The following is an 11,888-nucleotide window of genomic DNA, read 5'->3' as shown; positions in this document are numbered from 1 at the left end:
GGTCTAATGACTAATCTCTTTTTATCTCTCCCTACCCAGTCCTACCTAGTCAGCAGAGGCTCCTCAAACCCTCAACCTCCACCTCTATCCACGGTTTGTACCAGTTCCATACCCCTTCTGCCTTCTATGCTCCCTGTTCAAACCTTGCCCTACCAAGCCCCATTCAGCTAGCAAACGCAGGCCAGCTCTGAGGCCTTAACACATTAGCTCATTGTAACGCCATTAAGTAGACACTACTCTTAGCCTCATTTTACAGATGAGGAACTGAGGCACAAAGAAGTCAAACAGCTAATATGAGGTGGAGCCTAGATTTGGAGCCAGACTGTCTGCAGCCTCCGCCCCCACCTTAACCATCTACCAAGTGCTCTTTCCCACCCTCCAGCACTTCAACCCTCCCGCCCCAGAAGGGAGCCGCTTATTTAGTGTAGCAAGGATTTTTTTTCTGGCGTCTGACTTGGAGCAAAGTAACTGCAGAAGTTAGTATTCTGGTCGGGCTCCCAGGTCTGTCACCATATAGTCTCTTGTTTCTTCGCCCATCCCAAGCCGGGACAGGCATTTGACCCCCCTCCCGGGCTCTCTCCTCGCTACCGCACTGGATAGAGGTGTTTAAGACCCTCCCCTGTCCAGTGGCCTGAGAGAAGGAAGAGGTGCGACAGATCCATCCAGGGAGTCCCAGGAGGCGACTCACCACGCCATTGCGCGGTTCAGTCCGCCGTCCACGAATCCCAGGCGCTTGCTGCTCCCTGGCGGCCAAAGCCGGGAGCCCGGGGACCCGAGAATCGCTCCTTCTACACTCCGCGAACCCAAGGGCACCAGCAAGTGACCGGGAGGTTGGGAAAGGGGCGGGAGGAAGGGGGACACAGCTGAGGGGAAAGGGAGTGGAGCCGGGGAGGGGCGAGGGAGGGATCGCGGAGCAGACCTCGAGGAGAGAGGGCGGCCGTGGACACCCGCCGCGAGGCTGGGGTGGCTGCCGCGGGGCTGGAGTGCGCGGCAGCGCCCCACATCCTCCGCACCCCCGCTTGGCGGGAGCGCACAGCCCCTACCCGCGGCGAATGTGGCGTCCCCACCCCCCTCGCGCCGGCCGCCCCCTCGCCGTCCCCGCGCCGCCCCTCCTCCGTCCCGCCCCCCGCGCCCAGTCGCGAGCGCCGCAGTGGCCGCCGCCTGCACCGCCCGGGCGGGGAGCCGGCGCTGTACCCGCTCGCCTAGGCGCTCAGAGCTGCTCGCCGGCGGCCCGGCTCTCCCGCCCGACTCCACGCCGGCCTCGGGGAGCCCCGGCCGCCGCGCCTCCGCCCCACTCTGCTGGCGGCCAGCCGAGCTCCGCGTCGCGGGAACTTGGGCAGGACTCCGACGGTACCGGGGCGCGGGGCGCGGGGCTGGACCGGAGCCCTGCGGCTATGTCCGGTGGCCCCCTCCCTGACAGTCACTGTTCCTGTGCCCGGGTCCTGCCCCCGACGGCCGCGCGTTGAGATGACTTTCCGCGATCTACTGAGCGCCAGTTTCGAGGGACCCCGCCCGAACGGCAGCGCCTCGGGCTCCAGCGCGGGCGGCGGAGGGGGCGGTGCGTGTGGCGCAGCCGCCTCGGAGGGCCCGGCGGTAGGCGCACTGCCCGGGACCGCGGGTGGCAGCGGCGGCGGCGGCAGCGTGGTGGGCGCGGGCCAGTGGCGACAACCGGAGCTCCTCCGGGGAGCCGGGGGCCGTGGGCGCCGGCGGCGAGGTGAACGGCACGGCGGCCGTCGGGGGTCTGGTGGTGAGCGCGCAGAGCGTGGGCGTCGGCGTCTTTCTGGCCGCCTTCATCCTCCTGGCTGTGGCGGGCAACCTGCTGGTCATCCTCTCGGTGGCCTGCAACCGCCACCTGCAGACGGTCACCAACTATTTCATCGTGAACCTGGCCGTGGCCGACCTGCTGCTGAGCACCACGGTGCTGCCCTTCTCGGCCACCATGGAGGTTCTGGGCTTCTGGGCCTTCGGCCGGGCCTTCTGCGACGTGTGGGCTGCCGTGGACGTGCTGTGCTGCACTGCCTCCATCCTCAGCCTCTGCACCATTTCGGTGGACCGGTACGTGGGCGTGCGCCACTCACTCAAGTACCCCACCATCATGACGGAGCGCAAGGCGGCCGCCATCCTGGCGCTGCTCTGGGCTGTGGCCCTCGTGGTGTCCGTGGGGCCCCTGCTGGGCTGGAAGGAGCCAGTGCCCCCTGATGAGCGCTTTTGCAGCATCACCGAGGAGGTGGGCTACGCCGTCTTCTCCTCCGTGTGCTCCTTCTACCTGCCCATGGCCGTCATCATAGTCATGTACTGCCGCGTGTACGTGGTAGCGCGCAGCACCACGCGCAGCCTCGAGGCCGGCGTCAAGCGGGAGCGGGGCAAGGCCTCCGAGGTGGTGCTGCGCATCCACTGTCGTGGCGCCGCCTCGGGTACCGACGGCGCGCACCGAGGGCTGCGCAGCGCCAAGGGCCACACCTTCCGCAGCTCGCTGTCGGTGCGCCTGCTCAAGTTCTCCCGCGAGAAGAAGGCTGCCAAGACGCTGGCCATCGTCGTGGGAGTCTTCGTGCTCTGCTGGTTCCCCTTCTTCTTCGTCCTGCCACTTGGTAAGTGACCCCTCTCCCACCAGCCCTTCCTTCCTGAGCCTGTAGTTATGCCTTCCTGGCACCCAGGCTTGGCTGGCCTTCCCACCTGACCATGGAACCTGGTCCCTTAGACAGAAGTGTGGCTCGGCTTTGGGGACAAACAAGAGGCTCTCCGTGCTTGCAGAAATTGTTTCACAGGCTTCTAACTTTTCTGTCCTTCCACTCCCCCTTCATTGTCATTACAATCCTGGGCTTGTTTTACACTCTGGACCATGCTAAATATAAAAGGTCAATGGAAATCTGTGCAAGCTCATAGTATGTAACAGCAGTGTATGTGTTCACCTACATGTTAACAGACACACACACACACACACACACACACACACACAGATATACATGTCAACCCCCAGAGGTGGGCACACAGACAGGGTGGGCCTACATTGGTGCACGGGCAGCAAGCCCTGGCCATTCAACATGTGCATCAGCAGGCACCAGAAGCCACCTGCTTTCTCCCAGCACTCATTCAGTTTGGGAGCTGGCCCCCTCCCGAGCCCCTCCCCAGCTGGGATCTGTGAGTGCCCTGGGCTCTAACTTCTGCAACCTCCTCTTGGAATTGGGGGAGGGGCTGTGTGGGGGTAATAAGGGAAGGGAAGGGGGCAAACTATCAAATGGAAAGTTAATGTTGTTCGTCATCTTTCTTAAATTTACTGAGTTTTTCAGCGCTTCTGAGAAACTTTCCTGTTTCTCCCACAAGGGTCCCTGCGGACCTGGGAAGTGGGCAGCTGTTCTGAGGGGCTTCCTCCCACACCTGAGGGTCCTCCTGGAAGCCTTGGGGCTGGGTCAGCACTGGGAGGAGAAGGAGAACAGCATTTCCGGGGACGAATTTACCCTGAGTCATTTAGCCCATGGCTGCAACCTCAGCAGGCCACGCAGGGACCTGCCCTGCCTTTCCCTGGCCTGCTCCTTCCACTCTCTGCAGCTGAGTCAGGAAAGGGACAATGGCCTCCCTCCTGCTCCCCTGCTGGCTCTCTCCACACAGCGGCCAGAGTGATCTTTATACATTATAAATTAGAGTGTCACTCTCAATGAAAACCCCTCAATGCTTTCTCACTGCCCTGGGAACAAAATCTAAACTCTCCAATATGGCCTATGAGAAGGTGACCTTCAAATGTATTCTTGTCCAAACCAAAATGGGACACTAGGAATATTTATGCTTAGACCGCAGGCATGAACCCGGACAGTAGGGACAAACCCGAAGTGTGGTCCCCTTCCTGTAAGGAGAGCCCCACATGATGGGCTGCCTGCCCTCTGGCCTCATGGCTTGGCTGCCCTGCCTTTTGCTCACTGCCCCTCTGGCCCCTCTGACCCTCTTCTGGTTCCTTGCCCACATCCCTCATGCCCTTGCATTTGCTCTTCCCTCTGTCTGGCCTGCCTTGCCCAACCCCTCCTGGCTAACTCCCCATCCTTTAGGTCTCTGCATAATGTCCCCTCTTCAGAGAGGCCTTCCCAGATGCCTCAGTCTCAGGGTGTCTTTCTCTGCATTTTCTCCCTCGTGGCACAGGCTCTCTTCCTTTACTAGCTCCTTAGCTATCATCACATCTGGGTATTGCTTGGTTTGGTGTCTGACTTCCCCAACTGGCCCACAAGCTCTGCAAGGGCAGGACTGTCCTGGTGGGGAAAGTCAGAAGCAGCACCCAGCACAGTGCCTGGCATATGAAGAGCAATAGAGCACAGCAGCAAGGACCACAGGGTCTGGTACCAGATAGGCTGGCTTCGAACCCCAGCTCTGCTTCTTACTAGCTGGGTAACTTCCGGCAAATTCCAGAACCTCTCTATGCCTCTCTTTCCTCATCTATAAAATAAGGATGATGGTGATGGTTATAATGACGACCTACAGGGGTGTTAATATGACTTCAGTGAGATAGTAGGTGTGACTGTAACATGGTGAGTGCCGTGCTTTGGTAGTGGATGCTCAATATAAGATAAGAAATGAATAAATCACCAACTTGAAAGTCACTCAGCCAGAGGCTGTGGTGGGGATCGGAGAGGGATGGAGGGGGAAGGGAGAGGCAAATAGGCAGGAAGAGAAAGTCTGTGTGCCCCCCTTTAGAAACCCACCCACCCAGTATTTAGAACCACCCCCCAAGCCATCACCCAGGCTTCTTGCCCTGCCAACCAGCCCCTGCTCCAGCCTTGCTCAGCTGCGCCCTGTCATCCCAGTTGCCCTCACCCTCCCCCTGCCCCTTGGTTCGCACCAGTCCCCTGTAGAAAATAATCAACCTGTGTGTAGACTGCCATCTCCCCTAATGGTTTTTTAACTCCTTTTCAAATTTCTAGTTACAGAATAATGCACATAAGACGAAAATAATATAGCAAGTGCCCATGTGCCCAGAATCACCCATACTGAATGGATGTTCACATTTTGCCATATTTGCCTCTGATCCCTGTTTCTCTCTTTTTTCAAATAGAACACAGCCACAGCTAAGTTCCCTTCTCCCGTCCTTTTTGGCTCCCTCCCTCCCCAAGGGTAAATCTGGTATTTATCACTCCCACACATTTGTGCTCTTCCCACAAATATCTGTATCCATAATAATAGAGAGTATTGTTTTGTGTGCCTTTAGGATTTATGTAATCGCAGCGTGCCTGGCGCATCAATCTCCAGTTTGCCTTTTTCACCCAACGTGGTGTCGTTGAGATTTCTCCATGTCCACGCTGGCTCATCTCAGCAGCAGCGTGGTGCTCTGCTTGAGAGTGTGCCATGGGGTGTTGATGCAGTCTCCTGCTGAGTGCTCCGTGCTTCCAATTTCTCGCTGATACAATCAACACGGAAAACGGCTACTGTTTTCTGAGGTCTAGATCACGTGTCCCCCGCTTCCAGGAATTCATCCCCAAATTTCCATGGCCTTTGCCCCTGGCTGGTACACACTGCTCTTTCTTAATCCTTCCATCTCTGCTGCTCCTCACCTCTGGCGTGGTAACCCTGGGAGGGGGGTCTCCCTGTCTCCACCTTCCTACTGGTCTGTGGTGTGCCCAGCCTCCCAGGGCACCTCACTGAGCCCCAGAGCAGAGCCCACGGCCGCTGGTGGAGCTGAATTGAGTGGAATCTGGCAATAGCAAACAAACAGGACAGAGACCAAGCAGGGACACAGAATATTCCAATCGCCACGAAGTGGCTCTGAGGGTAGATCAACAGAGAGAACAGGAGGATGGAGCCAGAGGTGGAGAAAGGGTGGCCTGAGGGTTATGCAGGAGGACCAGGGGGCCAGGAGGTCCTGACACTCCCCAGCACTGGTCCCGGCCTGGAGGAGGAAGGCACCACTGAAGGAACGGAATATTCTGAGCAGCAACTTGTGGGGGAGGAGGGGGGATAAAATGTGGCATCCAGGGGGTTGGCACATCTTGATAGGAGGTGCCAGTATGTGGTGGGGGGTGGGAACTTAGATAAGAGGGTCAAGAATGGGAGTGGTTGCAGAAGCAGAAAGAGGATGGAGAGGCAAAGAAAAAAAAGGGTCTGGGGACAGAGCCTGGGGAGCCCCCACTTTGAAGAAATCAGGAGGAGGCAGAGAAGGGGGAAGCCAGGAGGACTGACACTTTTCAGCTCCCCCAAGCCCTGGTCCCACACCAGACATAAGGAGCAGCAGGGATGGAGAGGTTGAAAAAGCAGTCGGTGCCAGAAAGGGCCATAAGCCATGACAACAAAGGCACCCAGTAGAGCCATAGCTAGGGGTTGTCAAGCAGACCCAGGATGCTGTGTACCCACACCTCGGACACAAAGCCAAGCGGAAGCTGCAGCTACAGCACAGCAGTGACATAGCCAGGGAGTGGCCCTGACAGCCCAGAGGGCACTGAGAGCCTTAAGAAGGGAACCCAGGGTCCCAGAGGAACCTTGGCACAGGGAGCGAGTGACTGCCATTTATAAACTGAAATGCTGTGGGTCAGACCAGAGCAGGAGTAGAGAGAGATACAGATGGGGTGCCCTGAACCATAGGGACTCTGCGGGCCCGGGGCCAATGGCCAGGAGAGATTGGGACACAGACACCAGGCACCTAAAATCCTGAGTGGCTTAAAGAGGGGCTAGGGGTCACCCCCCCCCACACCTCCAGCTGCCCCCTTTCCCAGTGAGGAGCAACTGCAGGACATGTGCCAGCACGTAGAGAGTCAGCTCAATGAACTTGAGACATCACCTGTCGGACCCTGTGATTTAGGGCAGCAAGTTCAGGGAAGGCAGCACCTGCCTTTCCAGGACACGTGGGGAGCTATGTAAGGAATGAGAAATACCACTCACCCCCATGAGAGGGCACTCACTGCCTGGTGGTTCATGATGCCCAGCTGTGCTGTCTGCCCCGTGAAAAATGACCACACGTCCAGGTTTGGCCAAGACAGCCCTGGTTATACCTGTTGACCTGCATGATTACTAACAGTGCCCCTTTCACTCTCAGAGATGTTCCAGTCTGGATGATAGAGTATGTGGTCTCCAGTCCTTGGAGGAGGGGCTCTTGGCAGCGCTGCCAATGAGAGATGTGTGCCTCCTGCCCTCACCAGCAAGCTGGTGCAGCACTAGGTGCCTGAGAAAATCATAAGACATTATGTAAAGGCTCCTTCTTACAAGGTTATTTAGCCAGATGTCTAGAGCAGCCCAGACTTGTAGTATGCATATGGGGAGGGGCATCAGTTAGGACCTGCTACCTGCAGACTTCCATGGAGGACCCCCCAAAAGGGGGGGCATGACAAGGGTGGGCCAGCTAGAAATACACCTGAAAGCCTCTGCCCTGGACCCTTCACCCACAGCCTTTGGGTGTAGAAATGCCAGTCACCTTCCCTGCAGGCAACGGGGGACAGAGGGACTGGAGGAGCACTGTCCCGGGCAGGCAAGCACCCATCTGCAGAGAGCGCCCTTCCTCTCCCAGGCGTCTCCAGAGGCCCCATCTCTCCTGATGTTCTCATGGCAGTAGCATCCCACTGAGTCTGGCTTCGGCCTGCCAGCCATACCCAGAGGTGGACCTGTCCATTGAGACCTAGACGTGCGCGCGCGCACACACACACACACACAGTCCCGCCCCCTGCCATTCCTAACGGCCACAGGCAGATGCCCAGCTTGCACTCTTAGCTCTCTTTTGTTGGGCAGTCACCATGCCTCACTGGCCTCCTAGTCAGCCTCTGAATGTGTAGAATATGTCGGTCGCACAAAGCAGCCCCAGAGGCCCAGAGCCCATAGGCCCCTCCGAGATATACCTCCAGGTGAATAAGCTACCAGGAGGCTCTGATAGTGGCAGTCCCAGGACACACTGGGACTCCAGCCATGTGGGAGCCAGACCTGGGGCTCCCTACTGTACTGTCAGCCTAGGTCCCCTGACCACCTCTGGATTTAATTAGGTGCTCCCTCAAGCTCCAAGCATTCCGCACACCTTTATCACAGTGCACTGTCAATATTCTTACACATACCATCCGTGAGAGGGCAGAGGAAACTGTACATATGTAGGCATAGAGGAGCGGAGGTCTTTGTGGGTCATCCTGTGGTTTGGGAAAAGCTGGAATATACAATCTATGAGAAAACAGGTGACGAGATGAGGCCAGATGTCATCAACTGAATGGATAAATAAATTGTGATGTATACATTGACTGGACTACTATACAGCTAGGAAAATAACGAACCTGATGACAATAGCAACATAGATGAGCTTCATGGACACTATGCTGAGCAAAATAAGCTGGATCCGAAATGAAAAGCTAACATATTATGTGATTCTGTGTATATGACATTCCAAAACAGGTGAAACTAATCAGGATGGTGGTTATGTGTGTGTGTGTGTGTGTGAGAGAGAGAGAGAGAGAGAGAGAGAGAAAGAGAGAGATAGAGAGATGGGGGGAGGAGTAATTAACTGGAAGAGAGTACAAAGAAACTTTTCCAAAGAGCCAGGAATATTCTATCTTGATCTGGGTGGTGACTACATTGGTGTATGCATATGTAAACTTAACAAGCCACACTCTTAGGATGTATGTACTTTATAAAACAGGCTGTCAATATCTTATGCCTGAAAAAAGAGAAAGAAAGAGGGAGGAGGCAGGAGGAGGCTATGAGCCATGCTGAGGAATTGGTGTCCAGACTGAGGCACACTTTGGCAGCCAGCTGTGGAGGGTAGATTCAGTGTGAGTCTGAAGGGTGTTGGCCAAGCACCAAAGGACTCATCTCCAGAGGCTCTCTGAGGTCACAGACACAGGGGGAGAGGCGTGGTGTGCTTCAGATCCTCAATAATGGCATTTCTATCCTGTTCCCTGGCCCAGAAGTTCGAAGAAGGGGCTGGCATTATATCTCCTATCTATGCTTTTGTGGCACCTGGCGCAACAGTAGATGCTCAGTCAGTGTGCATAGAAGGAGGACGTGACATGGCCTCTTCACATCCTGCCATGCAAAGGGTCTGGGTGGCAAAGCACAGCCCTCTTTTTTTTTTTTTAATTGTGGTAAGACTATAACATGAGATCTACCCTCTTAAATTTTTAAGTATACCATGAAGTATTGTTAACTAGGCACCTGTACAGCAGGTCTCTAAAACTTGCCTATTTTGTTTAAGTGAAATTTTATGCATGCTGATTAGCAACCCCCCACTTCCCCTCCCTCCAACCCCTCTTAGATTCTATGAATTTGTCTGCAGGCAGACCTTGTTTCATTGCACACTTCACTTTATTTGTGCTTCACAGATGTTGCTTTTTTTTTTTACAAATTGAAGGCAAGACCCTCCACCAGCAAACATACCACAACTCGCTTTATTGTGGTGTTCTGGAACCATCCCCGCAATATCTCTGAGGTGTGCCTGTATTTTAGATACCTCATACAAGTGGAATCAAGCAGTCCTTCTGTGAATGGCTGATTTCCCTTAGGGTAACAGCCCTCTATGTAAAGCCAACCATCCTTACTAGTGATGCATTGGGGATGGCCTCCCATTTGTGTGACCTGAAAAAAATTTTAAACATAGCAGCTAACATTTACTGAATGATTACTGTGAATAAGAAACTATCTAGGGCTAGGACTTTTCCCTTTTTTCTTTTTTTTTTAATATGATGGATAGTTTCAAACACATACTAAGTAGAAAGAGCAGTATGGTGATGCCCAGGAACCTGTGACCCAGTTACAACAACTGTCAGTAACAAGGCCTGTCTTGGTTCACCTCAACCCCTACCCATTTTCCCACCACTGCGGATTATTTTGAAGAAAATTCAGACATTATATCAATTCATCTGTAAATTCTTCAATATGTATTTCAGAAAATAACTTTAAAAATAGCCATAATCATTTCTAACACAAAATAATTGTTTAACAGCATCAAATACCTACCGAGTGTTCAAATGTTGCCTGTTGCCTCCAATTTTCAGTTTGTTTAAATTAGGATCCAAAAAAGGTACATACATTGCATATGGTTGGTTTGCATCCTGTCTCTTTAATTGGTAAGATTCTACTTCACCCACCTTTATCCTTTCAACTTATTTGGTGAAGAAACCAGATTGTTTGCCTCCAGGAGTAGCCCACAGTCTGGGATTTGCATCCCCATAGTGCCATTCATGTGTTCCTCTGTTGCCTGTACCTCCTGTAAACTGTTTTTGGGCAAGAATTCTTCTTTTTTGTAATATTAAGATTAATCAAGGCTTTAGGTTCCATCAGCCTAATCCATCCATTATAAAGTGTCCCATCAGCCTGTTAAAAAACTGCTGTCTTAGCAGTCACTAACCATGGCCAGGAAACTTAAAAGTGGTGATACCTGAATTCTGTCATCCCTTGTACATTTGTTTGCTGAAATTCTAAAAAGAATTTGCCACTACCTGTTTGGTTACTTGGAAGAGTCAGAACAGGAAAAGCTAATTGACCCCGACCTTGGTCAAACCTTCAACTCCCTATCTTTACCTTAGTTAGGCCTCCCTCCGCAGCTACTGCCATGATCCATCACTTCACCTCTTGCCATCTTAAACTCCCTCACCTCCACCCATTTCTGAGAGCCCTAGCCCTTGAATCTGGCCATTCTTTCATGTGGAACATAGTAGTAGTGTGCCAGTAAATATTTAACAATTGGCTCTGGAGTGGGGGCTAATTAGTAGCATCTTCCCATTTCCATGGTGTAACTATTTCCACTGGGATCAATTTCAAGCTACCAAAGAGACATCAGCTAGTTTGCAAAGTTCTTTGGAAATTTAACAATCAGTTCTTGTGAGCCAGTGCAAGCCAGTGTCTAGCTGAGCACTTGCTAAAGAGAAATCACACTTTTCATAGGCAGGCTTCCTCCTCAGAGCAGCCTCAGAATGGCCCCAGAAGTCTTGCATGTCCCCTGTTGGCTCTGAATCTCTCTCAACCCCTTTCTGTCCTAAGAGGTCTCACTCTATCTGTTGCTGCTCAGCCCTCTCTGTCTTCACCTCTCCTCTGCATACACGCAGCATGTAGATGTGTCTTGAACTTCCCCAAAAAAATGATTTGCCCTCAATCCTGTGGCTCCTTCACCCTCACCCCGCTCCCCATCTTCTCACTATAATCTTTCTTGCTTTTTACCTACTTGCAAGAATATCCTGTGCTACTTACATCTTTTAAAAATATTTTTATATTAATCTTAATCCTAAATGTCAGAGCTGAGCCCTGGCCAGTCTGGCGCAGCTGGTTGGGCGTCATCCTGTGCACTGAAGAGTTGCTGGTTCAATTCTGGTCAGGTTACATGCTGGGGTTGTGAGCTCAGTCCCTGGCAGGGGGCATGCAGGAGGCAGCCAATCAATATTTCATTCGCACATTGATGTTTCTATCTCTCTCTCCCTCTCCTTTCCTCTCTCTCTAAAAATCAATAAAATCTTAAAAAACAAAGTAAGTGTCAGAGCTGGGACTGGAACCCAAGCACTCTGGCCCCAGAGTCCTTATTACTTCCTGCCGGGGTCAGAGGTCAGGCTAGGGCCAGGGTTCAGGTCAGTTGGCAGCCATGATTTAAGCTTTAAATCTCACTGAACCCCTCGGCCCCTGCACTCATCCCCCAGGCTCAGTTTCATGCTCCCTTATGCCCCAGGTCCTGGCCACAATGGTGTCCTGAGCATTGCCACGGGACAAGGCCACTTCCTGTGTCACTTGATCCTCTCACAGACCCCAGAAGACCCCGAGAGTCCTTGAACCCACCCCTCAAGAGAAAGTTTCTGAGGCCCTGCTGAGCCCTGCCTCCCCCTGCTTCATGAGCTTTATGCCCACCAAAGGGTCTCCTGCGAATGCTGGAGGGTTTGTCTGCCCTTGGTGACCCACCCAACAGGTCCTGGGCCCCTGAGAGCTGGTATTAGGGCCTCATGGGCAATGCCTAGCAGCTCAGT

At 53.6% G+C, this 11,888-nt stretch overlaps 1 protein-coding gene across 1 annotated transcript in view; it reads left to right on the top strand.

Annotated features, from left to right (window-relative positions):
• Positions 1-1,249: 1,249 nt before the first annotated feature.
• The window catches only part of ADRA1D (adrenoceptor alpha 1D), a 20,438-nt gene continuing 9,799 nt past the window's right edge, over positions 1,250-11,888 (top strand). The window contains 2 exon segments of the mRNA XM_006096426.3: positions 1,250-1,656; positions 1,658-2,588. Of these exon segments, the coding sequence (XP_006096488.2) occupies positions 1,468-1,656; positions 1,658-2,588 (1,120 nt within the window). The 5' untranslated portion in view covers positions 1,250-1,467.

The sequence above is a fragment of the Myotis lucifugus genome, unplaced genomic scaffold, assembly GCF_000147115.1.
Source record: "Myotis lucifugus unplaced genomic scaffold, Myoluc2.0 scaffold_178, whole genome shotgun sequence".
In the NCBI taxonomy this organism is placed as follows: Eukaryota; Metazoa; Chordata; class Mammalia; order Chiroptera; family Vespertilionidae; genus Myotis; species Myotis lucifugus.
This window is presented reverse-complemented; position numbering and strand designations above follow the sequence as displayed.